Source organism: Nerophis ophidion, linkage group LG20 (assembly GCF_033978795.1).
Source record: "Nerophis ophidion isolate RoL-2023_Sa linkage group LG20, RoL_Noph_v1.0, whole genome shotgun sequence".
Taxonomy (NCBI): Eukaryota; Metazoa; Chordata; class Actinopteri; order Syngnathiformes; family Syngnathidae; genus Nerophis; species Nerophis ophidion.
In genome coordinates, this window is record NC_084630.1 from 10,877,199 (window position 1) to 10,904,279 (window position 27,081).

General features: G+C 40.6%; 1 protein-coding gene across 1 annotated transcript; it reads left to right on the plus strand.

Moving 5' to 3' along the window:
• The first annotated feature begins 6,952 nt into the window (after positions 1 to 6,952).
• On the plus strand, positions 6,953 to 23,313 carry LOC133538719 (sialic acid synthase-like). The gene is made up of 6 exons (XM_061880440.1): positions 6,953 to 7,177; positions 7,641 to 7,856; positions 7,931 to 8,030; positions 9,459 to 9,613; positions 9,679 to 9,945; positions 17,747 to 23,313. The coding sequence occupies exons 1-6, from the start codon at positions 7,046 to 7,048 to the stop codon at positions 17,954 to 17,956; spliced, it is 1,080 nt and encodes a 359-aa protein (XP_061736424.1). The 5' UTR covers positions 6,953 to 7,045; the 3' UTR covers positions 17,957 to 23,313.
• Positions 23,314 to 27,081: the final 3,768 nt, after the last annotated feature.

The following is a 27,081-nucleotide window of genomic DNA, read 5'->3' on the forward strand; positions in this document are numbered from 1 at the left end:
ATTGGCAACACTAAATTGGCCCTAGTGTGTGAATGTGAGTGTGAATGTTGTCTGTCTATCTGTCTTGGCCCTGCGATGAGCTGGCGACTTGTCCAGGGTGTACCCCGCCTTCCGCCCGATTGTAGCTGAGATAGGCGCCAGCGACCCCAAAAGGGAATAAGCGGTAGAAAATGGATGGATGGATAAACCAGTGGCAAACAGTACTCTTCATCAATTTTGATTCAACTTTCTATGATTGCTATTGTCAGATCAGGTTTGCAGGTTGTAGTCTTGTCATGGACCATTTTCTTCCATTTCCACCACCAATTTTTTTTATTGTATTGCGATCCGGACTATTTTCAGGCCATGATATTGACCTTATGTATCTTTTTTCAGGGGTAGTCTTTACAGTTTTGCATTTTCAAAATGATGTCATCATCCCCAAACATCTGTTTGATTGATGGAATAAGAACATGTAAACTTGTGAATTTATTGAAGATGTAATGAAAGTGCCATTTCCTGACATGCAGCCCCAAATCTTCAATGACTGTGGAAATGTGCGTGATTTCTTCAGGTATTTGTCTTCATAAAGCTCATAAACAAAAGTTCCAGCATCATCACCTTCCCCAATGCAGATTTGTGATTCATCACTGAATATGACTTTCTACCCATCACCCATAGTCCACGGTTGCTTTTTCTCAGCCCATCAAAACCTTTTTTTTTTCTTTCCGTTTAGTTGTTAATGACGGCTTTTGTTTCATTTTCTAGAATTAAATCCTTATAAAAGTTGAAGTTCTGACTCATTGTCAACAAGCTACTTGTCAGAATAATTGTATATAAGTTATCACAAAACGTTGCGTTCCATTGAGGTCAGGTCCCTCGCGAGAAGACAAGCAAAAGGCTTGTAAAACTCCACTGTGTGCGATGGGATGCGACATGGAGGAGTCGGTTTCTTTGATCTATTGACAGCCACGGAAAGACCTTGTCCTGACCTTGAGATCTACAAAGTGGAGAGGGAGCAGACCTGACGCAGCTCCAGGCACTTTTTCTTTGATCTGTTTATGACCGAGTGCAAAAGCTGTTTATGACCACCTCCCCTTAGGAGCAGCTGCGTAATGTAATGTAATCAGGAAATGCCCAAATAAAAGAGGAGGCGTGGAGCTCCCTCGTCAGAGCGTGGGGCGACGCTGTACAAGGGTACTGTCATGTCTTGGTGATCATGTTTAGTTTGGCTATGTTGTGTTTGTTTTTTGGATTTTGACAGTAACCTGTTTTTTCCACTCCCTGTTTTGTTTGCATGACAACCCGTTAGTTTTCACCTGTCCTCTTGTCACGCACCTGATTCATTTGGACTCACGCACCTGTTGTTAATCACGTCACCACTATTCAAACCCGTAGTCGCCAGGCAGTCCGCCTGGCGACATCACATTCATGCTCTGCACTCTTGACACTCTGAGTACTCCGTCCGGGTCATAGTTCATGCCGCTCTTTTCTTGCCATGTAATTTTTTTTTTGTTTATTCAAGCCGCAGTTTAGTGAGTTTTTTAGTTCATGTTTTCATGTTTACGTTATAGTAATAGTTTTTGTTCTCTTAGCCAAGTTTTGTACCTCCGCTGTGAGCGCCTTTTGTTTTCACTTTTTGATGGACTAATTAAAAGATGTCATTACCTTCACGTCTTTGTCCGGTTCAGTCGCTTTGTACCATGGGAAAACAAACCGCACCAAAGTCCACGTCATGACAGGTACAGGTCTACGCGCTACTTATATATAAATATATATATTATATTTTATATATAAAGTAACATATATGCAGAGGTGGGTAGTAACGCGCTACATTTACTCCGTTACATCTACTTGAGTAACTTTTGGGATAAATTGTACTTCTACAAGTAGTTTTTATGCAACATACTTTTACTTTTACTTGAGTATATTTATAAAGAAGAAACGCTACTTTTACTCCGCTCCATTTATCTACAATCAACTCGTTACTCGCTACTTCTTTTTTTTTATCGATCTGTTAATGCACGCTTTGTTTGTTTTGATTTTGTCAGACACGCATTCAAAGTAGGAACTACGCATGCCTGCGTTTCACCAATCACATGCAGTCACTGGTGACGTTGGACCAATCAAACAGAACCAGGTGGTCACGTGACCGTCACACGTCGAATCCAAGCTAAAAAGTTGAAAAACTTATTGGGGTGTTACCATTTAGTGGTTAATTGTGCAGAATATGTACTGTACTGTGCAATCTACTAATAAAAGTTTCAATCAATCAATCAAAAGTGTAAAGGAAAAAATACTTTATTTCAACCGTACTTCCCGTCACAGCCTAAAGACTGATCGCACAGTTTCTGTCTTCACAATAAAAGCGCCGCTCCATCGCGCCTGCGCTAACAAAATAAGAGTCTCCGAAAGTCAGCGCAAACAAGCGAGCAAACTACGGAGTTTGCCGCCAATGTATTTCTTGTAAAGTGTATAAAAACGAATATGGAAGCTGGACAAATAAGATGCCAAAAACCAACGACTTTCATGTGGTATTAGACAGAAAAGAGGAACTTTTTTTCTCCTCCATTTGAAAATGTGGACATTATCAGCACTATACTGTCTGATTCCAATCAATGCAAGTCATCAGAATCAGGTAATACACCAATTTATATTCTTGTCTCCATGAAAGATAGGAATCTATATGTTAAACATGCATGTATATTCATTAAAACACCTTTAACATGTCAACAAAAACGGCAAAATAAAAAACATATATATATATATATATATATATATATATATATATATATATATATATATATATGATGTGTGTATGTATATATGAGGTAGATGACCTCGACTTGGTCATTTATTAAGTAATTGATTAACGTTGAAAAACTTATTGGGGTGTTACCATTTAGTGGTCAATTGTACAGAATATGTACTGTACTGCGCAATCTACTAATACAAGTTTCAATCAATCAATCAATCAATCAGTAAATGCCTACTGAGGCTATGGTGCTAAGTTATTGTGGCTCAATTTGCCTTAATTTTTTTATTTTAATGTATTATTATTGTATATATATTATTGTTTTAGTTGCTTAAGAGATATTCCTGGCTCTAAATTTGCTCATTGCTATTTTTATGTTTTTGTGCATTATCTGTTGCCGTAATCATTAAACGAACTGGTTACTCATCAGTTACTCAGTACTTGAGTAGTTTTTTCACAACATACTTTTTACTTTTACTCAAGTAAATATTTGGGTGACTACTCCCTACTTTTACTTGAGTAATAAATCTCTAAAGTAACAGTACTCTTACTTGAGTACAATTTCTGGCTACTCTACCCACCTCTGTATATATGTTACTTTACATGCATTTGGCTTTCGGCCCCAGAACACGCTCAACGGATTCAAATATGTGTGTGCATGCTTAAAATCCCAATTGCAACAACGCTCAGCTATCTGATGCAATTGTTGACATCTTAACTTTATGCTATGCGTGACAAAACAAGTTGGCATAATATCTAATGATGTAGCTCACTAATAATGAATAAAAATGTCAAAATGCCACGGGCCTACAACTTAAGTTTGGTATAGGGCCCAAAGTACGTACTTTTGTTTTGTCTCTACCTTTTATTTCTGTTTTCCTACATGTCTGTTCTGGTTACTTTATAACTATTTTTTTTTTTTTGCAGTTACCTTAGCCAATTCTGGAGCAAAAATGCTTGTCCCCCCATTGGAAGGCCCCCTAAGCACGAACAATACAAATGTTTTGAAAAATAAATATTCGTATATACAGTGGGGCAAAAAAGTATTTAGTTAGCCACCGATTGTGCAAGTTCTCCCACTTAAAATGATGACAGAGGTCTGTAATTTTCATCATAGGTACACTTCAACTGTGAGAGACAGAATGTGAAAAAAATCCAGGAATTCACATTGTAGGAATTTTAAATAAATTATTTTTTAATTATGGTGGAAAATAAGTATTTGGTCAACCATTCAAAGCTCTCAATGATGGAAGGAGGTTTTGGCTCAAAATCTCACGATACATGGCCCCATTCATTCTTTCCTTAACACGGATCAATCGTCCTGTCCCCTTAGCAGAAAAACAGCCCAATCATGATGTTTCCACCCCCATGCTTCACAGTAGGTATGGTGTTCTTGGGATGCAACTCAGTATTCTTCTTCCTCCAAACACGACGAGTTGAGTTTATACCAAAATGGATACATGGATGATACAGCAGAGGATTGGGAGAATGTCATGTGGTCAGATGAAACCAAAGTAGAACTTTTTTGGTATAAACTCAACTCGTCGTGTTTGGAGGAAGAAGAATACTGAGTTGTATCCCAAGAACACCACACCTACTGTGAAGCATGGGGGTGGAAACATCATGCTATGGGGCTGTTTTTCTGCTAAAGGGACAGGACGATTTATCCATGATAAGGAAAGAATGAATGGGGCCATGTATCGTGAGATTTTGAGCCAAAACTTCCTTCTATCAGTGAGAGCTTTGAATGGTTGACCAAATACTTATTTTCCACCATAATTTACACAAAAAATGATTTGAAATTCCTACAAAGTGAATTTGTGGATTTTTTTTTTTTACATTCTGTCTCACAGTTGAAGTGTACCTATGATGAAAATTACAGGCCTCTGTCATCATTTTAAGCGGGAGAACTTGCACAATCGGTGGCTGACTAAATACTTTTTTGCCCCACTGTATATATATATATATATATATATATATATATATATATATATATATATATATATATATATATTTATATGTGTGTATGTGTGTGTATGTGTATATATACCTATATGTATCTGTTTATATATATTTTTTTCCTGTTTGTTTTTTGGGTGTTTTTTTGGGGGGGGTGGGGGGGTATGATGGGGATAAAAACAAAAATTACTTTTGACATTTAGGGCAAAAAACAGGTATATGATGTATGTGAATATGATGAAGGGCCATGCAGCTTATCAATAGATCACAATGGGTGATCTAGTATCTCGCTTTATTTTGCCATTCATTTGTTCCCACGTCGTTATTGTTTTACGTTTTTGAACGATTAAGTTGACAAGTAAATGATACAAAACGAAGAGGAGGGTCTGGAGGTTTGTCTTGGATCCGCTTGAACTGAACTCTCGCGGCTGTGTTGGAGCCATTATGGATTGAACTTTCACAGCATCATGTTAGACCCGCTCGACATCCATTGCTTTCGGTCCCCTAGAGGGGGGGGGTTGCCCACATCTGAGGTCCTCTCCAAGGTTTCTCATAGTCAGCATTGTCACTGGCGTCCCACTGGATGTGAATTCTCCCTGCCCACTGGGTGTGAGTTTTCCTTGCCCTTTTGTGGGTTCTTCCGAGGATGTTGTAGTCGTAATGATTTGTGCAGTCCTTTGAGACATTTGTGATTTGGGGCTATATAAATAAACATTGATTGATTGATTGTTTGTTGTTGCCGCAGCAAGCGGAGCAAGAGAAAGTAGAGGAGCGTCAAGCTAAGGCTTCATTAGGAATCTACAATCATGATTAAAATAAGAATTGTCTCTGAACTGGAGATACATGTGCCTACAGCAGGGGTCACCAACACGGTGCCTGCGGGCACCAGGTGGCCAGTAAGGACCAGATGAGTCGCCCGCTGGCCTGTTCTAAAAATAGCTCAAATAGCAGCACTTACCAGTGAGCTGCCTCTATTTTTTAAATTATATTTATTTACTAGCAAGCTGGTCTCGCTTTGCTGGACATTTTTAATTCTAAGAGAGACAAAACTCAAATAGAATTTGAAAATCCAAGAAAATATTTTATAGACTTCGTCTTCACTTGTTTAAATAAATTCATTTATTTTTTTACTTTGCTTCTTATAACTTTCAGAAAGACAATTTTAGAGAAAAAATACAACCATAAAAATTATTTTAGGATTTTTAAACATATTTACCTTTTTACCTTTTAAATTCCTTCCTCTTCTTTCCTTAAAATTTAAATCAATGTTCAAGTAAATTTATTTTTTTTATTGTAAAGAATAATAAATACATTTTAATTTAATTCTTCATTTTAGCTTCTTTTTTTTCAACGAAGAATATTTGTGTAATATATCTTTAAACTAATGATTAAAATTCAAAAAACTTATTCTGGCAAATCTAGAAAATCTGTAGAATCAAATTTAAATCTTATTTCAAAGTCTTTTGAATTTATTTTAAAATTTTTGTTCTGGAAAATCTAGAAGAAATAATGATTTGTCTTTGTTAGAAATATAGCTTGGTCCAATTTGTTATAGATTCTAACAAAACGCAGACTGGATTTTAACCTATTTAAAACACGTCATCAAAATTCTAAAAATTAATCTTAATCAGGAAAAATTACTAATGATGTTCCATAAATTCTTTTTTTAATTTTTTCAAAAATATTCGAATCAGCGAATTTTTCTCTTCTTTTTTTCGGTTGAATTTTGAATTTCAAAGAGTCGAAATTAAAGATAAACTATGTTTCAAAATTTAATTTTCTTTTTCTTTTTTTCCCTCTTTTAAACCGTTCAATTAAGTGTTTTTTTCCATCATTTATTCTCTACAAAAAAACCTTCCGTAAAGGAAAAAAAATGTACGACAGAATGACAGAGAGAAATACAAATGTTTTCATATATACTGGTAGATAGATTTATTTATTGAAGGTAAATTGAGCAAATTGGCTATTTCTGGCAATTTATTTAAGTGTGTATCCAACTGGTAGCCCTTCCCATTAATCAGAACCCAAGAAATAGCTCTTGGTTTCAAAAAGGTTGGTGACCCCTGGCCTACAGCAACACAAATGCACAAAATAAATAAAAAAACGGCTAAAGGACGGCTTTCGAACCCTTTCTTCCTCGACCAAATGTGCATGATCATTGGAAGGACTTGAGACACGCATGACTGCCGCAAGATGGCGGCTGCGCTGACGTAACCCAACAGTGGGCGGAGCCAAATGCCGCGGTCTATATATATCTGGCTATTGGAAATAACAATTCTTTCCGATTAAATTAAAATTAGCTCATTCTTACGCTTTCTCCAATTGTCTTTTTTTTTGTTACCTGACACCAACATGCCTTTAAAGTTTGAACTGTGTCCCGGGAGGATGATTGGAGGCAACCATCCGTGTTTTATTATCGCCGAAATCGGACAAAACCACCAGGGAGACATCGAGATTGCCAAGAAAATGATCAAAATGGCGAAGGTAATAACCGCTGTTAAGATTTTTTTTTTTTTTTAATTTTTATTTTTACGTAATATTAGTGTAGCACATGGGTCGGGAATACAACTAAATGCATGCATTTTTAAGTATGACCAACATTTTTAGAGTCTGGTAAGTATCTCATTCGTTTTAATGACCTTATTATTCTGACGCTAACCAATAATAAATAAAATACTTCTTACCCTTAATGCGACTTTCTGAACAGGTGCGGTAGAAAACTGATGCATGTCTTTTTTTTTTTTTAACTTTATTTTTAACACTGTGATTACCAGCGTAATGATTCGTTACTTACCGTGTTAAGCAATGTCAGGTAAGATTTATCTTGGAGTCAGATCTGGCTCAAAAGCCATAGGTTCCCTATCCCTGGTGTAGCAGAATTAATCTGGATTAATCCAAATTCAAAATATTCTACTTTATTTCCCCCCCCTGTTTAATTCATGTACAGGACTGCGGTGCTGATTGTGCCAAATTCCAGAAAAGTGAACTGCAGTACAAATTTAACAAACGCGCCTTGGAACGCCCCTACACGTCCAAACACTCCTGGGGGGCCACTTATGGAGAGCACAAGCGCCACCTGGAGTTCAGCCATGAGCAGTACAGGGACTTGCAGAAATATGCCAAGGAAGTGGGAATCTTCTTCACCGCCTCAGGAATGGACGAGGTATGTCAAAAACTGCAACAAACATCACTTTAAAGAAATTTCACGTTTGAAATATTTTTTTTCCCCACCTCTAGATGGCAGTAGAGTTTCTCCATGAGCTAAATGTGCCTTTCTTCAAAGTGGCCTCATTAGATGCCAGCAACTTCCCCTATTTGGAGAAGACGGCCAAGAATGGTGGAACTTGAACAGATTTATCAAAGGCCTACTGAAATGAGATTTTATTATTTAAACAGGTTTAGCAGGTCCATTTTATGTGTCATACTTGATCATTTTGCGATATATTGCCATATTTTTGCTGAAAGGATTTAGTAAAGAACGTTGACGATAAAGTTCTCAACTTTTGGTTGCTAATAAAAAAGCCTTGCCTTTACAGAAAGTAGCAGACGATGTGCGCGTGACGTCACGGCTTGTAGGGCTCCTCACATTGTTTATAATCATAGCCTCCAGGCTATTCGGACCGAGATAGGGACGATATCCCCATTAATTTGAGCGAGGATGAAAGATTTGTGGATGAGGAAAGTTAGAGTGAAGCACAAAAAAAATAAAAATGAAAAAAGGCAAAAGCTCCAGGCGGCAGCATTGAGAGCGTTTCAGATGTAATTAGACACGTTTACTAGAATTATTTGGAAAATCCCTCATATGCTTATTGTGTTAATAGTATTTTAGGGGGCGGCATAGCTCGGTTGGTAGAGTGGCCGTGCCAGCAACTTGAGGGTTGCAGGTTCGATTCCCGCTTCCGCCATCCTAGTCACTGCCGTTGTGTCCTTGGGCAAGACACTTTACCCACCTGCTCCCAGTGCCACCCACACTGGTTTAAATGTAACTTAGATATTGGGTTTCACTATGTAAAGCGCTTTGAGTCACTAGAGAAAAGCGCTATATAAATATAATTCACTTCACTTTAGTGAGATTATAAAGTCATACCTGAAAGTCGGATGGCTGCGGTGAACGCCAGTGTCTCTGAGAGAAGCCGAGGAGCCAAGATCACAGCTGCCTTTTTGAGCTGCAGGATGAGGCCGCATAATCCACTCAAGTCTCCGGTAAGAGCCGACTTGATATCACAATTTTCCCATCCAAAAACTTGCTGGTTGACGTAGAGAAACATGTTCGCTTGACCGCTCCGTGTTAAAGCTTCACAACAAACAAAGAAACACCGGTTGTGTTTCAGTTGCTAAAGGCAGCTGCAATACACCGCTTTCCACCAACAGCATTATTCTTTATAGTCTCCATTATTAAATGAACAAATTGCAAAAGATTCAGCAACACAGATGTCCAAATTACTGTGTAATTATGCGATGAAAAGAGACGACTTTTAGCCGTGTGTGGTGCTGGGAGAAAATGTCCGCTCCAACCAATAACGTCACAAGCATGCGTCAACATAAGCGTCATCATTCCGCAATGTTTTCAACAAGAAACTCTGCGGGAAATTTAAAATTGTAATTTAGTAAACTTAAAAGGCTGTATTGGCATGTGTTGCAATGTTAATATTTCATCATTGATATATAAACTATCAGACTGTGTGGTCGGTAGTAGTGGGTTTCAGTAGGCCTTTAAATTATATGAATTACTGTTGTATTGAAGTCTTGTTTGGTGTGTTGTCAGGACGTCCCATGGTGGTTTCCAGTGGGATGCAGTCCATGGAGACGATGCGTCGGGTGTACAAGACGGTGAAAGAGCACAACCAAAACTTTGCCATCCTGCAGTGTACCAGCGCCTACCCTCTTGAGTCTGAGGACGTCAACCTCAGAGTGATCACAGTAAATAGAAGGCAGTATAACCTAATATAGAAGCATGCATTGTCCTATAATCTTTCAATCCACAGGAATACATGAAGGAATTCCCAGATATTCCAATTGGATATTCCGGCCACGAGTCTGGAATCAGTATTTCAGTGGCAGCTGTTGCTCTGGGGGCAAAAGTCCTCGAGCGCCACGTGACACTGGACAAGACGTGGAAGGGAAATGACCACGCGGCGTCGCTGGAGCCCGCTGAGCTGGCCGAGCTGGTTCGCTCTGTCCGAGTGGTGGAGAAGGCACTGGGTAGTGGCGTCAAGAGGATGCTTCCTTGTGAGAAGCCATGCCATGACAAGGTGAGACTACCGTTACAGTCAAAAGTGTAAATACAGTGGGGCAAAAAAGTATTTAGTCGGCCACCGATTGTCCAAGTTCTCCCACTTAAAACGATGACAGAGGTCTTTAATTTTCATCATAGAGAGACAGAATGTGAAAAAAAAATCCAGTCATTCACATTGTAGGAATTTTAAATGATTTATTTGTAAATTATGGTGGAAAATAAGTATTTGGTCAACCATTCAAAGCTCTCACTGATGGAAGGAGGTTTTGGCTCAAAATCTCACGATACATGGCCCCATTCATTCTTTCCTTAACACGGATCAATCGTCCTGTCCCCTTAGCAGAAAAACAGCCCCAAAGCATGATGTTTCCACCCCCATGCTTCACAGTAGGTGTGGTGTTCTTGGGATGCAACTCAGTATTCTTCTTCCTCCAAACACGACGAGTTGAGTTTATACCAAAATGGATACATGGGTGATACAGCAGAGGATTGGGGGAATGTCATGTGGTCAGATGAAACCAAAATAGAACTTTTTAGTATAAACTCAACAGGCCGTGTTTGGAGGAAGAAGAATACTGAGTTGCATCCCAAGAACACCATACCTACTGTGAAGCATGGGGGTGGAAACATCATGCTTTGGGGCTGTTTTTCTGCTAAGGGGACAGGCGATTGATCCGTGTTAAGGAAAGAATGAATGGGGCCATGTACAGTATCGTGAGATTTTGAGCCAAAACCTCCTTCTATCAGTGAGAGCTTTGAATGGTTGACCAAATACTTATTTTCCACCATGATTTACGAATAAATTCTTTTAAATTCCTACAATGTGAATTCCTGGATTTTTTTTCACATTCTGTCTCTCACAGTTGAAGTGTACCTATGATGAAAATTAAAGACCTCTGTCATCATTTTAAGTGGGAGAACTTGCACAATCGGTGGCTGACTAAATACTGTATATATATATATATATATATATATATATATATATATATATATATATATATATATATATATATATGAGGGTTGCAGGTTCGATTCCCGCTTCCGCCATCCTAGTCACTGCCGTTGTGTCCTTGGGCAAGACACTTTACCCACCTGCTCCCAGTGCCACCCGCACTGGTTTAAATGTAACTTAGATATTGGGTTTCACTATGTAAAGCACTTTGAGTCACTAGAGAAAAGCGCTATATAAATATAATTCACTTCACTTCACTAATTGAAAATTATAAAATATAGTAACAAAAGTTTTTTTTAACGTTGATGTTCCAGGAAAACTAATTTTCAGTGAATGTATAGGATAGGCAAATATAAGGTTTGGCTTCAGCCTATTCCTTTTTCGGTCATTCTTTTTCTTTTCTTTTGTGTGTGTATGTGTGTGATTGTTTATGTATAACCTGTACTGTTAAACTGATCACACAAAATGGTTGATTGATTACATGACGGAAAAAAAACTTGACACTTGGTGCTGTCACCCCAGTCTGGTCCCGGAACCCAATGTTCGGCCTTGGTAGTCAGCAAGCCGAGTCTGGACAAAACACTGATACAAACCTCGTTTCCATATGAGTTGGGAAATTGTGTTAGATGTAAATATAAACGGAATACAATGATTTGCAAATCCCTTTCAACCCATATTCAGTTGAATATGCTACAAAGACAACATATTTGATGTTCAAACTGATAAACATTTTTTTTTTTTGCAAATAATCATTAACTTTAGAATTTGATGCCAGCAACACGTGACAAAGTAGTTGGGAAAGGGCATGTTCACCACTGTGTTACATCGCCTTTTCTTTTAACAACACTCAATAAACCTTTGGGGACTGAGGAAAGTAATTGTTGAAGCTTTGAAAGTGGAATTCTTTCCCGTTCTTGTTTTATGTAGAGCTTCAGTCATTCAACAGTCCAGGGTGTCCGCTGTCGTATTTTATGCTTCATAATGCGCCACGCATTTTCGATGGGAGACAGGTCTGGACTGCAGGCGGGCCAGGAAAGTACCCAGACTCTTTTTTTACGAAGCCACGCTGTTGTAACACGTGCTGAATGTGGCTTGGCATTGTCTTGCTGAAATAAGCAGGGGCGTCCATGAAAAAGACGGTGCTTAGATGGCAGCATATGTTGTTGCAAAACCTGTATGTACCTTTCAGCATTAATGGTGCCTTCACAGATGTGTAAGTTACCCATGCCTTGGGCACTAATGCACCCCCATACCATCACAGATGCTGGCTTTTGAACTTTGCGTCGATAACAGTCTGGATGGTTCCCTTCCACTTTGGTCCGGAGGACACAATGTCGAATATTTCCAAAGACAATTTGAAATGTAGACTCGTCAGACCACAGAACACTTTTCCACTTTGCATCAGTCCATCTTCGATGACTTCGGGCCCAGAGAAGCCGGCTGCGTTTCTGGATGTTGTTGATAAATGGCTTTCGCTTTGCATAGTCGAGCTTTAACTTGCACGTACAGTTGTAGCGACAAACTGTATTTAGTGACAGTGGTTTTCGGAAGTGTTCCTGAGCCCATGTGGTGATATGCTTTAGAGATTGATGTCGGTTTTTGATACAGTGCCGTCTGAGGGATCGAAGGTCACGGTCATTCAATGTTGGTTTCTGGCCATGCCGCTTACGTGGAGTGATTTCTCCAGGCTCTCCAAACCTTTCGTTGATATTATGGAACGTATGTTGAAATCCCTACATTTCTTGCAATTGCACTTTGAGAAACGTTCTTAAACTGTTTGACTATTTGCTCACGCAGTTGTGGACAAAGGGGTGTACTTCGCCCCATCCTTTCTCGTGAAAGACTGAGCATTTTTTGGGAAGCTGTTTTTATACTCAATCATGGCACCCACCTGTTCCCAATTAGCCTGCACACCGGTGGGATGTTCCAAATAAGTGTTTGATGAGCATTCCTCAACTTTATCAATTTTTTTTGCCACCTTTCCCAACTTCTTTGTCACGTGTTGCTGGCATCAAATTCTAAAGTTAATGATTATTTGCACAAAAAAAAATGTTTATCAGTTTGAACATCAAATATGTTGTCTTTGTAGCATATTCAATTGAATATGGGTTGAAAATAATTTGCAAATCATTGTATTCCGTTTATATTTACATCTAACACAATTTCCAAACTAATATGGAAACGGGGTTTGTAAAAAGAGGCTAGCAATCTCTTGGATCGCTAGCTCTGCACAAATACAGAAACACCACTTCAGCACAAATTGACAGTACTTTATAATAACAGCCCTTAAGCATAAAGTTATGATGATAATATATACATAATTATTCTAACAAGTTCAGCTACATTTGTTAGTTTTCTGACATAGACTTCTTTCTTCAGCGCTGTCCACACGTTCAGGTCAGGAATTTTGGAAGGCCATTCTAAAACCTTAATTCTAGACTGATTTAGCCTTACCTTTACCACTTTTGACGTGTGTTTGGGGCCATTGTCCTGTTGGAACACCGAACTGCACCCAAGACTCAACCTCCGGGCTGATGATTTTAGGTTGTCCTGAAGAATTTGGAGGTAGTCCTCTTTTTTCATCGTCCCATCTACTCTCTGTAAAGCACCAGTTCCATTTGCAGCAAAACAGGCCCAGAGCATAATACGACCGCCACCATGCTTAACGGTAGGTATGGTGTTCCTGGGATTAAAGGCCTCATCTTCATTATTTTATTGTGGCCAAACAGCCCAATTTTTGTTTCATCTGACCACAGGACTTTCTTGCAGAAGGTCTTATCTTTGTCCATGTGGTGTCAGATGAAACACAAATTGAGCTATTTGGCCACAATACCCAGCAATATGTTTGGAGGAGAAAATGTGAGGCCTTTAATCCCAGGAACACCAAGCCTACCGTTAAGCATGGTGGTAGTACTATTATGCTCTGTGCCTGTTTTGCTGCCAATAGAACTGGTGCTTCACAGAGAGTAAATGTGTGTGTGGCTGCAAATGCTGATACATGAATAGGTTTGATCCATTGTCCATTCAGGTTCAAATATACTGTATGTACACAAATTCACTTAAAGGCCTACTGAAATGAGATTTTCTTATTCAAACGGGGATAGCAGGTCCATTCTATGTGTCATACTTGATCATTTCACGATATTGCCATATTTTTGCTGAAAGGATTTAGTAGAGAACATCGACGATAAAGTTCGCAACTTTTGGTCGCTAGTAAAAAAGCCTAGCAGACGATGCGCGCGTGACATCACGGGTTGTAGAGCTCCTCACATCAGAACATTGTTTACAATCATGGCCACCAGCAGCGAGAGCGATTCGGACCGAGAAAGCGACGATTTCCCCTTTAATTTGAGCCAGGATGAAAGATTCGTGGATGAGGAAAGTGAGAGTGAAGGACTAGAAAGAAAAAAAAAGACAAGGGCAGTGGGAGCAATTCAGATGTTATTAGACACATTTACTAGCATAATTCTGGAAAATCCCTTATCTGCTTATTGTGTTACTAATTTTGTAGTGAGATTATATGATTTTACCTGTACAACCTGAAAATCAGGGGTGTGGCCACGGGTGTGGTGACCGCCAGTGACTTCGAGGGAAGCCACGTTTCTCGACGAGGAGAAGGCAGCCGGTCGGGCCGGGCTGAGATTTTTTTTTACCTTCTTTCTCCACGGTGGAAGTATCCAACGGTCGGGGCCGGCCGGTGGGAGGAGGCAAGTGAGTCCGCAGCTGCAGGCGAACGACGCAAGCTCTCCGCTCATGTCTACGGTAAGAGCCGACTTATTACCACAATTTTCTCACCGAAACCTGCCGGTTGACATGTGGTCGGGAGCCATGTTCGCTTGACCGCTCTGTTCCATAGTAACGCTTCACCGTCAATGTAAACAAGGAAACAAGAAAACACCGGCTGTGTTCGTGTTGCTAAAGGCAGCCGCAATACAATGCTTCCCACCTACATCTTTCTTCTTTGACGTCTCCATTATTGATTGAACAAATTGCAAAAGATTCAGCAACACAGATGACCAGAATACTGTGTAAGTATGCAATTAAAGCAGACTACTTATAGCTGGGATCGGTGCTTGACCAAAATGTCCGCTACAATCCGCGACGTCACGCGCACGCGTCATCATGCCGCGACATTTTCAGCAGGATAATTCGCGCGAAATTTAAAATTGCAATTTAGTAAACTACAAAAGCCGTATTGGCATGCGTGGTCTGTAGTAGTGGGTTTCAGTAGGCCTTTAAGGGGCCTTAACCTACATTTCCAACTTTTCAAACCTGTGTTTAAAACTCCTTTTCCGCATAAAAAATGACATGTCACGATATTGGTGTGTTTTTAAGTTATGCATCGTTTCATTTTCAAACTACTTTCAAATCTCTAAAGCAGGGGTGCCCACACTTTTTCTGCAGGCGAGCTACTTTTCAATTGACCAACTCGAGGGGATCTACCTCATTTATATATATCATTTATATTTATTTATTTATTTATGAAAGAGACATTTTTGTAAACAAGTTAAATGTGTTTAATGATAATACAAGCATGTGTAACACATATAGATGTCTTTCTTTCACGAAGACAAGAATATAAGTTGGTGTATTACCTGATTCTGATGACTTGCATTGATTGGAATCAGACAGTAATGATGATAACGCCCACATTTTCAAATGGAGGAGAAAAAAAGTTGTCCTTTCTGTACAATACCACATGAAAGTGGTTGGTTTTTGGCATCTAATTCATCCAGCTTCCATACACTTTACAAGAAAAACATTGGCGGCAAATTCCGTAGCTTGCTTGATTGACATTCACGGCACCCGAGGGTCTTGTGAGATGACGCTGGCTGCTGCCAGTTCATTATTATGAAAAAATGACAGAGAGGGGGGTCTATTTAAAGGCTAGAGCAGGGGTGCCCATTACGTCGATCGCGAGCTACCAGTCGACCGCGGGGGGTGTGTCAGTCGATCTCCAGCCAGGCTTTTAAAAAAAATAGACCTAAAAATTTGTGATCATCAATCTTCACCAAGACGTCACTTAAATGACATTCATGGTACCGGAGGGTCTTGTGAGATGACGCTGGCTGCTGCAAGATCATTATTATGAAAATATGACCGAGAGGAAGGCGAGAAACACTTTTTATTTCAACAGACTCTCGCGCCGTACCTTCCGTCAAAACTCTAAAGGCCAACTGCACATTTCCTATCTTCACAATAAAAGCCCTGCTTCATGCTGCCTGCGCTAACAAAATAAGAGTCTTGGAAAGCTGGCGTGCACAAGTGATGTGCACGCCAGCTTTCTGAGGGATCGCTTGTGCACGCCAGTTTTCCGAGACTCTGTATTTAGTTAGCGCAGGCAGCATGAAGCAGGGCTTTTATTGTGAAGATAGGAAATGTGCAGTCGGCCTTTAGAGTTTTGATGGAAGGTACGGCGCGAGAGTCTGTTGAAATAAAAAGTGTTTCTCGCCTTCCTCTCGGTCATATTTTCATAATAATGATCTTGCAGCAGCCAGCGTCATCTCACAAGACCCTCCGGTACCGTGAATGTCATTTAAGTGACGTCTTGGTGAAGATTGATGATCACTAATTTTTAGGTCTATTTTTTTTAAAAGCCTGGCTGGAGATCGACTGACACACCCCCCGCGGTCGACTGGTAGCTCGCGATCGACGTAATGGGCACCCCTGCTCTAGCCTTTAAATAGACCCCCCTTTTTAGACCAGTTGATCTGCCATTTCTTTTCTTTTCTTCTCTGCCCCCCTCTTCCTCGTGGAGGGGGTGGCCATGGATGAAGTGCTGATTGTCAAGAGTCGGGACACGCTTGCCTGTGCATCAGTTGCTGCTGACCTGTCTCCGCTTGGGATGGTCCCCTGCTGGCCCCACTATGGACTGGATTCTCACTATTGTTATTATATAATAATAATAATAGATTTTATTGGTAAAAAAGCACTTTACGTTGAGCAAACAACCTCAAAGTGCCACAGTGTGAAAAAAATTGTAATAACAATAATAAAAAGATAATACAGACAAATCAAATACAAAACCAGAAACAGCCCAATAGCTAGAACCAACATGCATATCTATAAAAAGGCTTTTTAAGTCTTTTTTAAAAGTATCCACAGTCAGAGGCGCCCTCAGGTGGTCAGGGAGAGCGTTCCACAGAAAGCCCGGTCTCCCATAGTTCGCAGCTTTGTCCTTGGAGGTTGGAGGAGGTCAGCCTGTTTGGAGCGGAGTGAGCAGTTCTTTGAGGTAGACTATTATGTTAGATCCACTGTGGACTGGACTTTCACAATATTATGCTAGATCCACTTGACGTCCATTGGGGGGGGGGGGTCACCCACATCTGCGGTCCTCTCCAAGGTTTTTCATTGTCATCCCACCGGGTTGATTTTGGCCTTGCCCTTATGTGGGATCCGAACCGAGGATGTCGTGGTGGCTTGTGCAGCCCTTTGAGACACTTGTGATTTAGGGCTGTATAAAATAAACATTGATTGATTGATATCGGCTTGAGAAACAGCGGCTAAAATTCAAGTTGGTACATGCAGTGTCAGCTTCAAACCTTCAAAGTTTACCGGACATTTTATTCACGCGGAAAAACGATACCACAACAAAATGAAATAGTAGAAATAAACGACAAGTTTAATGCACCTTTTATGTCTATTGACGTAACGAAGGACAAAGATCCAGATCTACAGAATTCGCACAAATTGCCTCATTAACTTTCTGTACAAGCTTAATCAGTCAAATATTTCCCTTTCTGGTGGCCATAGTTTGACACAGGAACGGATATTTTGTTATGTACATCATTTTTTATGCATCAAGATCTGAAAAAAATCACAAGTCAAGTCGAAAAATTAATGACTTTTTTTTCTTTTTCTCAAGCTGGGAAAGTCTGTGGTGGCCAAGCTGAAGATCCCCAGAGGAACTGTCCTCACCCTGGACATGTTGGCGGTGAAGGCGGCCGAGCCCATGGGTGTAGCTGCTGAGGACATCTTCCAGCTGATTGGCAGGGTTGTCACCGAAGACGTGGGAGAAGATGAGAGTGTCACACCAGAGCTGGTGGACAGAGACATGAAGATGGCGAAGTGTTAACATTTTTAAAGGGGAACATTATCACCAGACCTATGTAAGCCTCAATATATACCTTGAAGTTGCAGAAAAAAGACCATATGTTTTTTTTAACCCATTTTCGAACTCTAAAAGGGTGAATTTGGCGATTTAAACGCCTTTCAATTGTTCGCTGTCGGAGCGATGACCTTTCACCCGTGACGTCACAACATGAAGCAATCCGACATTTTCTCAAACACATTACACGCACCAAGTCAAATCAGCTCTGTTATCTTACGTTTTTTCGACTGTTTTCCGTATCTTGGAGACATCATGTTGTCGGAGGGTGTAACAACACGATCAGGGACGGATTAAAGTTGACTAACGTGGAGTGTGCATCGTTTAGGCTAGCTGTATGTACATATTGCATCGTTATGCCTCATTTGTAGCTGTATTTGCATCCAGCCTTTCCCTCCACCCACATTTAATGCCAAACAAACACATACCAATCGACGGATTCAAGTTGACTAACGTTGAGTGTGCGTCGTTTAGGCTAGCTGTATGTACATATTGCATCGTTATGCCTCATTTGTAGCGCTGTTTGCATCCAGCCTTTCCCTCCACCCACATTTAATGCCAAACAAACACATACCAATCGACTGATTCAAGTTGACTAACGTTGAGTGTGCGTCGTTTAGGCTAGCTGTATGTACATATTGCATCGTTATGCCTCATTTGTAGCTATATTTGCATCCAGCCTTTCCCTCCACCCACATATAATGCCAAACAAACACATACCAATCGACGGATTCAAGTTGACTAACGTGGAGTGTGCGTCGTTTAGGCTAGCTGTATGTACATATTGCATCGTTATGCCTCATTTGTAGCTATATTTGCATCCAGCCTTTCCCTCCACCCACATTTAATGCCAAACAAACACATACCAATCGACGGATTCAAGTTGACTAACGTGGAGTGTGCGTCGTTTAGGCTAGCTGTATGTACATATTGCATCGTCATGCCTCATTTGTAGCTATATTTGCATCCAGCCTTTCCCTCCACCCACATTTAATGCCAAACAAACACATACCAATCGACGGATTCAAGTTGACTAACGTGGAGTGTGCGTCGTTTAGGCTAGCTGTATGTACATATTGCATCGTTATGCCTCATTTGTAGCTGTATTTGCATCCAGCCTTTCCCTCCACCCACATTTAATGCCAAACAAACACATACCAATCGACGGATTCAAGTTGACTAACGTGGAGTGTGCGTCGTTTAGGCTAGCTGTATGTACATATTGCATCGTTATGCCTCATTTGTAGCTATATTTGCATCCAGCCTTTCCCTCCACCCACATTTAATGCCAAACAAACACATACCAATCGACGGATTCAAGTTGACTAACGTGGAGTGTGCGTCGTTTAGGCTAGCTGTATGTACATATTGCATCGTTATGCCTCATTTGTAGCTGTATTTGCATCCAGCCTTTCCCTCCACACACATTTAATGCCAAACAAACACATACCAATCGACGGATTCAAGTTGACTAACGTGGAGTGTGTGTCGTTTAGGCTAGCTGTATGTACATATTGCATCGTTATGCCTCATTTGTAGCTATATTTGCATCCAGCCTTTCCCTCCACCCACATTTAATGCCAAACAAACACATACCAATCGACGGATTCAAGTTGACTGACGTGGAGTGTGCATCGTTTAGGCTAGCTGTATGTACATATTGCATCGTTATGCCTCATTTGTAGCTGTATTTGCATCTAGCCTTTCCCTCCACCCACATTTAATGCCAAACAAACACATACCAATCGACGGATTAAAGTTGACTAACGTGGAGTGTGCGTCGTTTAGGCTAGCTGTATGTACATATTGCATCGTTATGCCTCATTTGTAGCTATATTTGCATCCAGCCTTTCCCTCCACCCACATTTAATGCCAAACAAACACATACCAATCGACGGATTCAAGTTGACTGACGTGGAGTGTGCATCGTTTAGGCTAGCTGTATGTACATATTACATCGTTATGCCTCATTTGTAGCTATATTTGCATCCAGCCTTTCCCTCCACCCACATTTAATGCCAAACAAACGCATACCAATCGACGGATTAAAGTTGACTAACGTGGAGTGTGCGTCGTTTAGGCTAGCTGTATGTACATATTGCATCGTTATGCCTCATTTGTAGCTATATTTGCATCCAGCCTTTCCCTCCACCCACATTTGATGCCAAACAAACACATACCAATCGACGGATTCAAGTTGACTAACGTGGAGTGTGCATCGTTTAGGCTAGCTGTATGTACATATTGCATCGTTATGCCTCATTTGTAGCTATATTTGCATCCAGCCTTTCCCTCCACCCACATTTAATGCCAAACAAACACATACCAATCGACGGATTCAAGTTGACTAACGTGGAGTGTGCATCGTTTAGGCTAGCTGTATGTACATATTGCATCGTTATGCCTCATTTGTAGCTATATTTGCATCCAGCCTTTCCCTCCACCCACATTTAATGCCAAACAAACACATACCAATCGACGGATTTAAGTTGACTAACGTGGAGTGTGCGTTGTTCAGGCTAGCTGTATGTACATATTGCATCGTTATGCCTCATTTGTAGCTGTATTTGCATACAGCCTTTCCCTCCACCCACATTTAATGCCAAACAAACACATACCAATCGACGGATTCAAGTTGACTAACGTGGAGTGTGCATCGTTTAGGGTAGCTGTATGTACATATTGCATCGTTATGCCTCATTTGTAGCTATATTTGCATCCAGCCTTTCCCTCCACCCACATTTATTGCCAAACAAACACATACCAATCGGCAGATTCAAGTTGACTAACGTGGAGTGTGCGTCATTCAGGCTATCTGTATGTACATATTGCATCGTTATGCCTCATTTGTAGCTGTATTTGCATACAGCCTTTCCCTCCACCCACATTTAATGCCAAACAAACACATACCAATCGACTGATTCAAGTTGACTAACGTGGAGTGTGCGTCGTTTAGGCTAGCTGTATGTACATATTGCATCGTTATGCCTCATTTGTAGCTATATTTGCATCCAGCCTTTCCCTCCACCCACATTTAATGCCAAACAAACACATACCAATCGATGGATTTAAGTTGACTAACGTGGAGTGTGCGTCGTTTAGGCTAGCTGTATGTACATATTGCATCGTTATGCCTCATTTGTAGCTATATTTGCATCCAGCTTTTCCCTCCACCCACATTTAATGCCAAACAAACACATACCAATCGACGGATTCAAGTTGACTAACGTGGAGTGTGCATCGTTTAGGCTAGCTGTATGTACATATTGCATCGTTATGCCTCATTTGTGGCTATATTTGCATCCAGCCTTTCCCTCCACCCACATTTAATGCCAAACAAACACATACCAATCGACGGATTCAAGTTGACTAACGTGGAGTGTGCATCGTTTAGGCTAGCTGTATGTACATATTGCATCGTCATGCCTCATTTGTAGCTATATTTGCATCCAGCCTTTCCCTCCACCCACATTTAATGCCAAACAAACACATACCAATCGACGGATTCAAGTTGACTAACGTGGAGTGTGCGTCGTTTAAGCTAGCTGTATGTACATATTGCATCGTTATGCCTCATTTGTAGCTGTATTTGCATCCAGCCTTTCCCTCCACCCACATTTAATGCCAAACAAACACATACCAATCGACGGATTCAAGTTGACTAACGTGGACTGTGCGTCGTTTAGGCTAGCTGTATGTACATATTGCATCGTTATGCCTCATTTGTAGCTGTATTTGCATCCAGCCTTTCCCTCCACCCACATATAATGCCAAACAAACACATACCAATCGACGGATTCAAGTTGACTAACGTGGAGTGTGCGTCGTTTAGGCTAGCTGTATGTACATATTGCATCGTTATGCCTCATTTGTAGCTATATTTGCATCCAGCCTTTCCCTCCACCCACATTTAATGCCAAACAAACACATACCAATCGACGGATTCAAGTTGAACCAGTGGTCAAAAGATGCGAAAGTCCCTCGTTTGTTCCGCACATTTTACCGACGATAGCGATGCTACGACAGAGATGTGGGGATATCCTGCGACACTCAAAGCAGATGCATATATAATGATAAAGTCAACAAAATCACAAAGGTGAGTTTTGTTGATGTTATTGACTTATGTGCTAATCAGACATATTTGGTCACGGCATGACTGCCAGCTAATCGATGCTAACATGCTATTTAGGCTAGCTGTATGTACATTTCTAGCTATATTTGCATCCAGCCTTTCCCTCCACCCACATTTAATGCCAAACAAACACATACCAATCGACAGATTCAAGTTGAACCAGTGGTCAAAAGATGCGAAAGTCCCTCGTTTGTTCTGCACATTTTACCGACGATAGCGATGCTACGACAGAGATGTGTGGATATCCTGCGACACTCAAAGCAGATGCATATATAACGATAAAGTCAACAAAATCACAAAGGTGAGTTTTGTTGATGTTATTGACTTATGTGCTAATCAGACATATTTGGTCACGGCATGACTGCCAGCTAATCGATGCTAACATGCTATTTAGGCTAGCTGTATGTACATTTCTAGCTATATTTGCATCCAGTCTTTCCCTACACCCACATTTAATGCTAAACAAACACTTACCAATTGACGGATTTAAGTTGTTCCAGTGGTCAAAAGATGCAATCGTTGGTTAAAATAGCTTCAATAACTAGTCGCTCAATAACTTTAGTTTCTTCTTCAATGTTGTTTTCGCTATCTGCCTCATCACTCCAACCATCCGTTTCAATACATGCGTAATCTGTTGAAGCGCTTAAGCCGCTGAAATCCGAGTCTGAATCCGAGCTAATGTCGCTATATCTTGCTCTTCTATCCGCCATGTTTGTTTGTATTGGCGTCACTATGTGACGTCACAGGAAAATGGATGGGTGGATTTACAGATAGCGAAAATCAGGCACTTTAAAGCCTTTTTTCGGGATATTCCATGATGGGTAAAATTTTGGAAAAAAATTCGAAAAATAAAATAAGCCACTGGGAACTGATTTTTATTGGTTTTAACACTTCTGAAATTGTGATAATGTTCCCCTTTAAGACTGAATGAAGTAAAGCACTTAAATGATGAGGACACTAATCAGGTGGGCGTAGTTTGGTGGGTGATTTGTTTTTATGTATGGTTTCAGTTACCAGGAACAAGGGAATGGTTATCGTCCTCAGGTGTGACACTAAGCTATTTGTCGTCTGTTCCTAAAGGCAATCATGTACTAAAGAAAATATAAGTCATTAAGTAGCAGCCAAGATCATATAAAGAAGAGGAGGTTTATAATTAGCCACTATCTGCCTGTTAATAAAACACTTATACAAAGAGTGTGTATGCCAGTATTTTTTTTTCAATGTTTTTTTTTTTTTTTTTTTTTACGAAACACTGAGTTATTATTAGCTGTTAGTTTGTCAGGTTCAAACACCGAACTATCTATTACCCAATACAAAAAGAAGGAATCAAGCAGAAACAGATTTGAGTTTTGCTCATGAGGAGAGAAGTATTGGGCTGTACACTCAGTTAGAGCTTCACCCTACGCTCTAAAGTACAGTCCCATGTGCTTCTTTTTCTTTTTCCCTTTTCACACCAGGTGGTTCATACATACAATAGTTTTTATTTATGCTTTGTTTAATTTTTGTTCAATACTAGATGGGCTGTTGCTTGGACTAAATCTCAGTGTATCTATAATGAAATTCAACTTTGAATTGATTGTGTTCTTCATGGTGTTTTTGAAACTGCTCCACAGAGAAGCTCTGGAACACTCTGCCCCTCCATGTTCAAACTGCTTCCACAGTGGAGTGTTTTAAGTCTAGTCTTAAGACCCACTTTTATTCTTTGGGCTTTTAACACTACGTGAGATGTGTGGTCCTCTGTCCTCTGTTGTCCTCTGTGGGTTTTTTTATACATTTTGATGTCTATTTTACTGTTTTAATTGCTTTTACCCATTAAAATTGTTTTTAATCTTATTTCAATCAATCAATGTTTACTTATATAGCCCTAAATCACTAGTGTCTCAAAGGGCTGCACAAACCACCACGACATCCTCGGTAGGCCCACATAAGGGCAAGGAAAACTCACACCCAGTGGGACATCGGTGACAATAATGACCCAGTGGGACGTCGGTGACAATGATGACTATGAGAACCTTGGAGAGGAGGAAGGCAATGGATGTCGAGCGGGTCTAACATGATACTGTGAAAGTTCAATCCACAATGGATCCAACACAGTCGCGAGAGTCCAGTCCAAAGCGGATCCAACACAGCAGCGAGAGTCCCGTTCACAGCGGAGCCAGCAGGAAACCATCCCAAGCGGAGGCGGATCAGCATCGCAGAGATGTCCCCAGCCGATACACAGGCGAGAAGTACATGGCCACCGGATCGGACCGGACCCCCTCCACAAGGGAGAGTGGGACATAGAAGAAAAAGAAAAGAAACGGCAGATCAACTGGTCTAAAAAGGGAGTCTATTTAAAGGCTAGAGTATACAAATGAGTTTTAAGGTGAGACTTAAATGCTTCTACTGAGGTGGCATCTCGAACTGTTTTATATTGTTTTTATATTTATTAATTTTTTGTTTTTATTCAGTCATTTGTGGAATATAATATTGTTTATAACATGGCTGTGCAGCACTTTGGAAACATTGTTGTTTAAATGTGCTATATAAATAAAGTGGATTGGATTGGATTGGATTACCAGTAACTTTGGCATTGGAGCAGCTGTTTAAACATTGTCTCTGCCTGTTGTGTGAGTTCCTGTGTGTTGCTACCAGACTTCTTTGATCATTTTTTTTCCTCTTTTTTGGGATCATTGATTTTGCGGTTATCCATCTGTCGCAGTACTTTTTGCTGAAGGAAAAATCCTGGTATCTATGTTTTTAAAACCCTTGGCAGAAATGAGGGAATCACCTGACTTGGATGTTTATTTAATTGTTTTAATGTTGTAGAAAGAAAAAAAAAGATTTGAGATGCCACCTCGCCTGTATCGGTTGGGGACATCTCTACGCTGCTGATCCGCCTCCGCTTGAGATGGTTTCCTGTGGACGGGACTCTCGCTGCTGTCTTGGATCCGCTTGAACTGAACTCTCGCGGCTGTGTTGGAGCCACTATGGATTGAACTTTCACAGTATCATGTTAGACCCGCTTGACATCCATTGCTTTCGGTCCCCTAGAGGGGGGGTTGCCCACATCTGAGGTCCTCTCCAAGGTTTCTCATAGTCAGCATTGTCACTGGATGTGAATTCTCTCTGCCCACTGGGTGTGAGTTTTCCTTGCCCTTTTGTGGGTTCTTCCGAGGATGTTGTAGTCGTAATGATTTGTGCAGTCCTTTGAGACATTTGTGATTTGGGGCTGTATAAATAAACATTGATTGATTGATTGATTGATTGATAGAAGCATTTAAGTCTCACCTTAAAACTCATTTGTATACTCTAGCCAAGGGGTGCCCACACTTTTTCTGCAGGCGAGCTACTTTTCAATTGACCAACTCGAGGGGATCTACCTCATTTATATATATCATTTATATTTATTTATTTATGAAAGAGACCTTTTTGTAAACAAGTTAAATGTGTTTAATGATAATACAAGCATGTGTAACACATATAGATGTCTTTCTTTCACGAAGACAAGAATATAAGTTGGTGTATTACCTGATTCTGATGTAACCTGGGTGACAAAACCCCATTAAATATCCTCATTTAAATATCCTTTTAAAACCCCATTGAATATTCTTTGTAATTAAATCTTCCTATTTAAATAATTGTATTTAAATATCCTCTCAAAACCCCATTGAATATTATTTCTAATTAGATATCTTTCTATTTAAATATCATTTTTACTTAAATATCCTTTCTATTTAAATAACCTTTCAAATCCCAATTAAATATCCTATTTATTTTCGTGTCTTTGCGTGCGTCATTGCGTCACGCGGTCACGTGACCTATTGCGGGAAGCATAAAATCCAGTAGTGGGCTGCTTCCAGGAAGAGCGAGAGGGACGTTGCTGCTTGATTGTGACTCGCTTTTGACACTAATTACTAACTAAGCTTTTTTACTGAAATGTAATAATGTCGAACTACAGGAGCCAACTACTGAAGCCGTGGGTCGTCGTGCGAGAGTGTTTAAGTGTGATTTATCTGCGGAATTGGTGAGTTGCATCTGTGTAGCTTAGCCGCTACATTCATTTTGAATGGAGCTGTTAGCATCTACTTATATGCCTGTTTCTTTGAATGTGGTCAACTGAATGAAACGTTAGCACTCTCAACAATTGTCTGATTTTGTTTCTGGGTTGTGTTAATTGTTTGATGCTTGTCAATGCTATGCATCCAATGCATTTTATGATGCAGTCCAGTGAACCACTGTCTGCTATGCACTTTATTTGTGGTTGCAATTGGTAGATTTTGATATTAGAGAATTAATATTTTGATATAAAAATTATTATATTATTTATTCTAATTGGATTCATGAATTATTGTACAATATTAAGAAATATGCCATCCATCATCTTCCGCTTATCCGAGGTCGGGTCGCGGGGGCAACAGCCTAAGCAGGGAAGCCCAGACTTCCCTCTCCCCAGCCACTTCGTCTAGCTCTTCCAGGGGGATCCCGAGGCGTTCCCAGGCCAGCCGGGAGACATAGTCTTCCCAACGTGTCCTGGGTCTTCCCCGTGGCCTCCTACCGGTTGGACGTGCCCTAAACACCTCCCTAGGGAGGCGTTCGGGTGGCATCCTGACCAGATGCCCGAACCACCTCATCTGGCTCCTCTCGATGTGAAGGAGCAGCGGCTTTACTTTGAGTTCCTCCCGGATGGCAGAGCTTCTCACCCTATCTCTAAGGGAGAGCCCCGCCACACGGCGGAGGAAACTCATTTCGGCCGCTTGTACCCGGGATCTTATCCTTTCGGTCATGACCCAAAGCTCATGACCATAGGTGAGGATGGGAACGTAGATCGACCGGTAAATTGAGAGCTTTGCCTTCCGGCTCAGCTCCTTCTTCACCACAACGGATCGGTACAACGTCCGCATTACTGAAGACGCCGCACCAATCCACCTGTCGATCTCACGATCCACTCTTCCCCCACTCGTGAACAAGACTCCTAGGT

Excerpts from the sequence above, each read along its gene's own strand:
- LOC133538719 (XM_061880440.1), top strand. The coding sequence starts at position 7,046 with ATGCCTTTAAAGTTTGAACTGTGTCCCGGGAGGATGATTGGAGGCAAC. Across the intron at positions 7,857-7,930 it reads CCGCCTCAGGAATGGACGAG|ATGGCAGTAGAGTTTCTCCA; the intron begins GTATGTCAAAAA and ends CCCCACCTCTAG. Across the intron at positions 8,031-9,458 it reads GGAGAAGACGGCCAAGAATG|GACGTCCCATGGTGGTTTCC; the intron begins GTGGAACTTGAA and ends GTGTGTTGTCAG.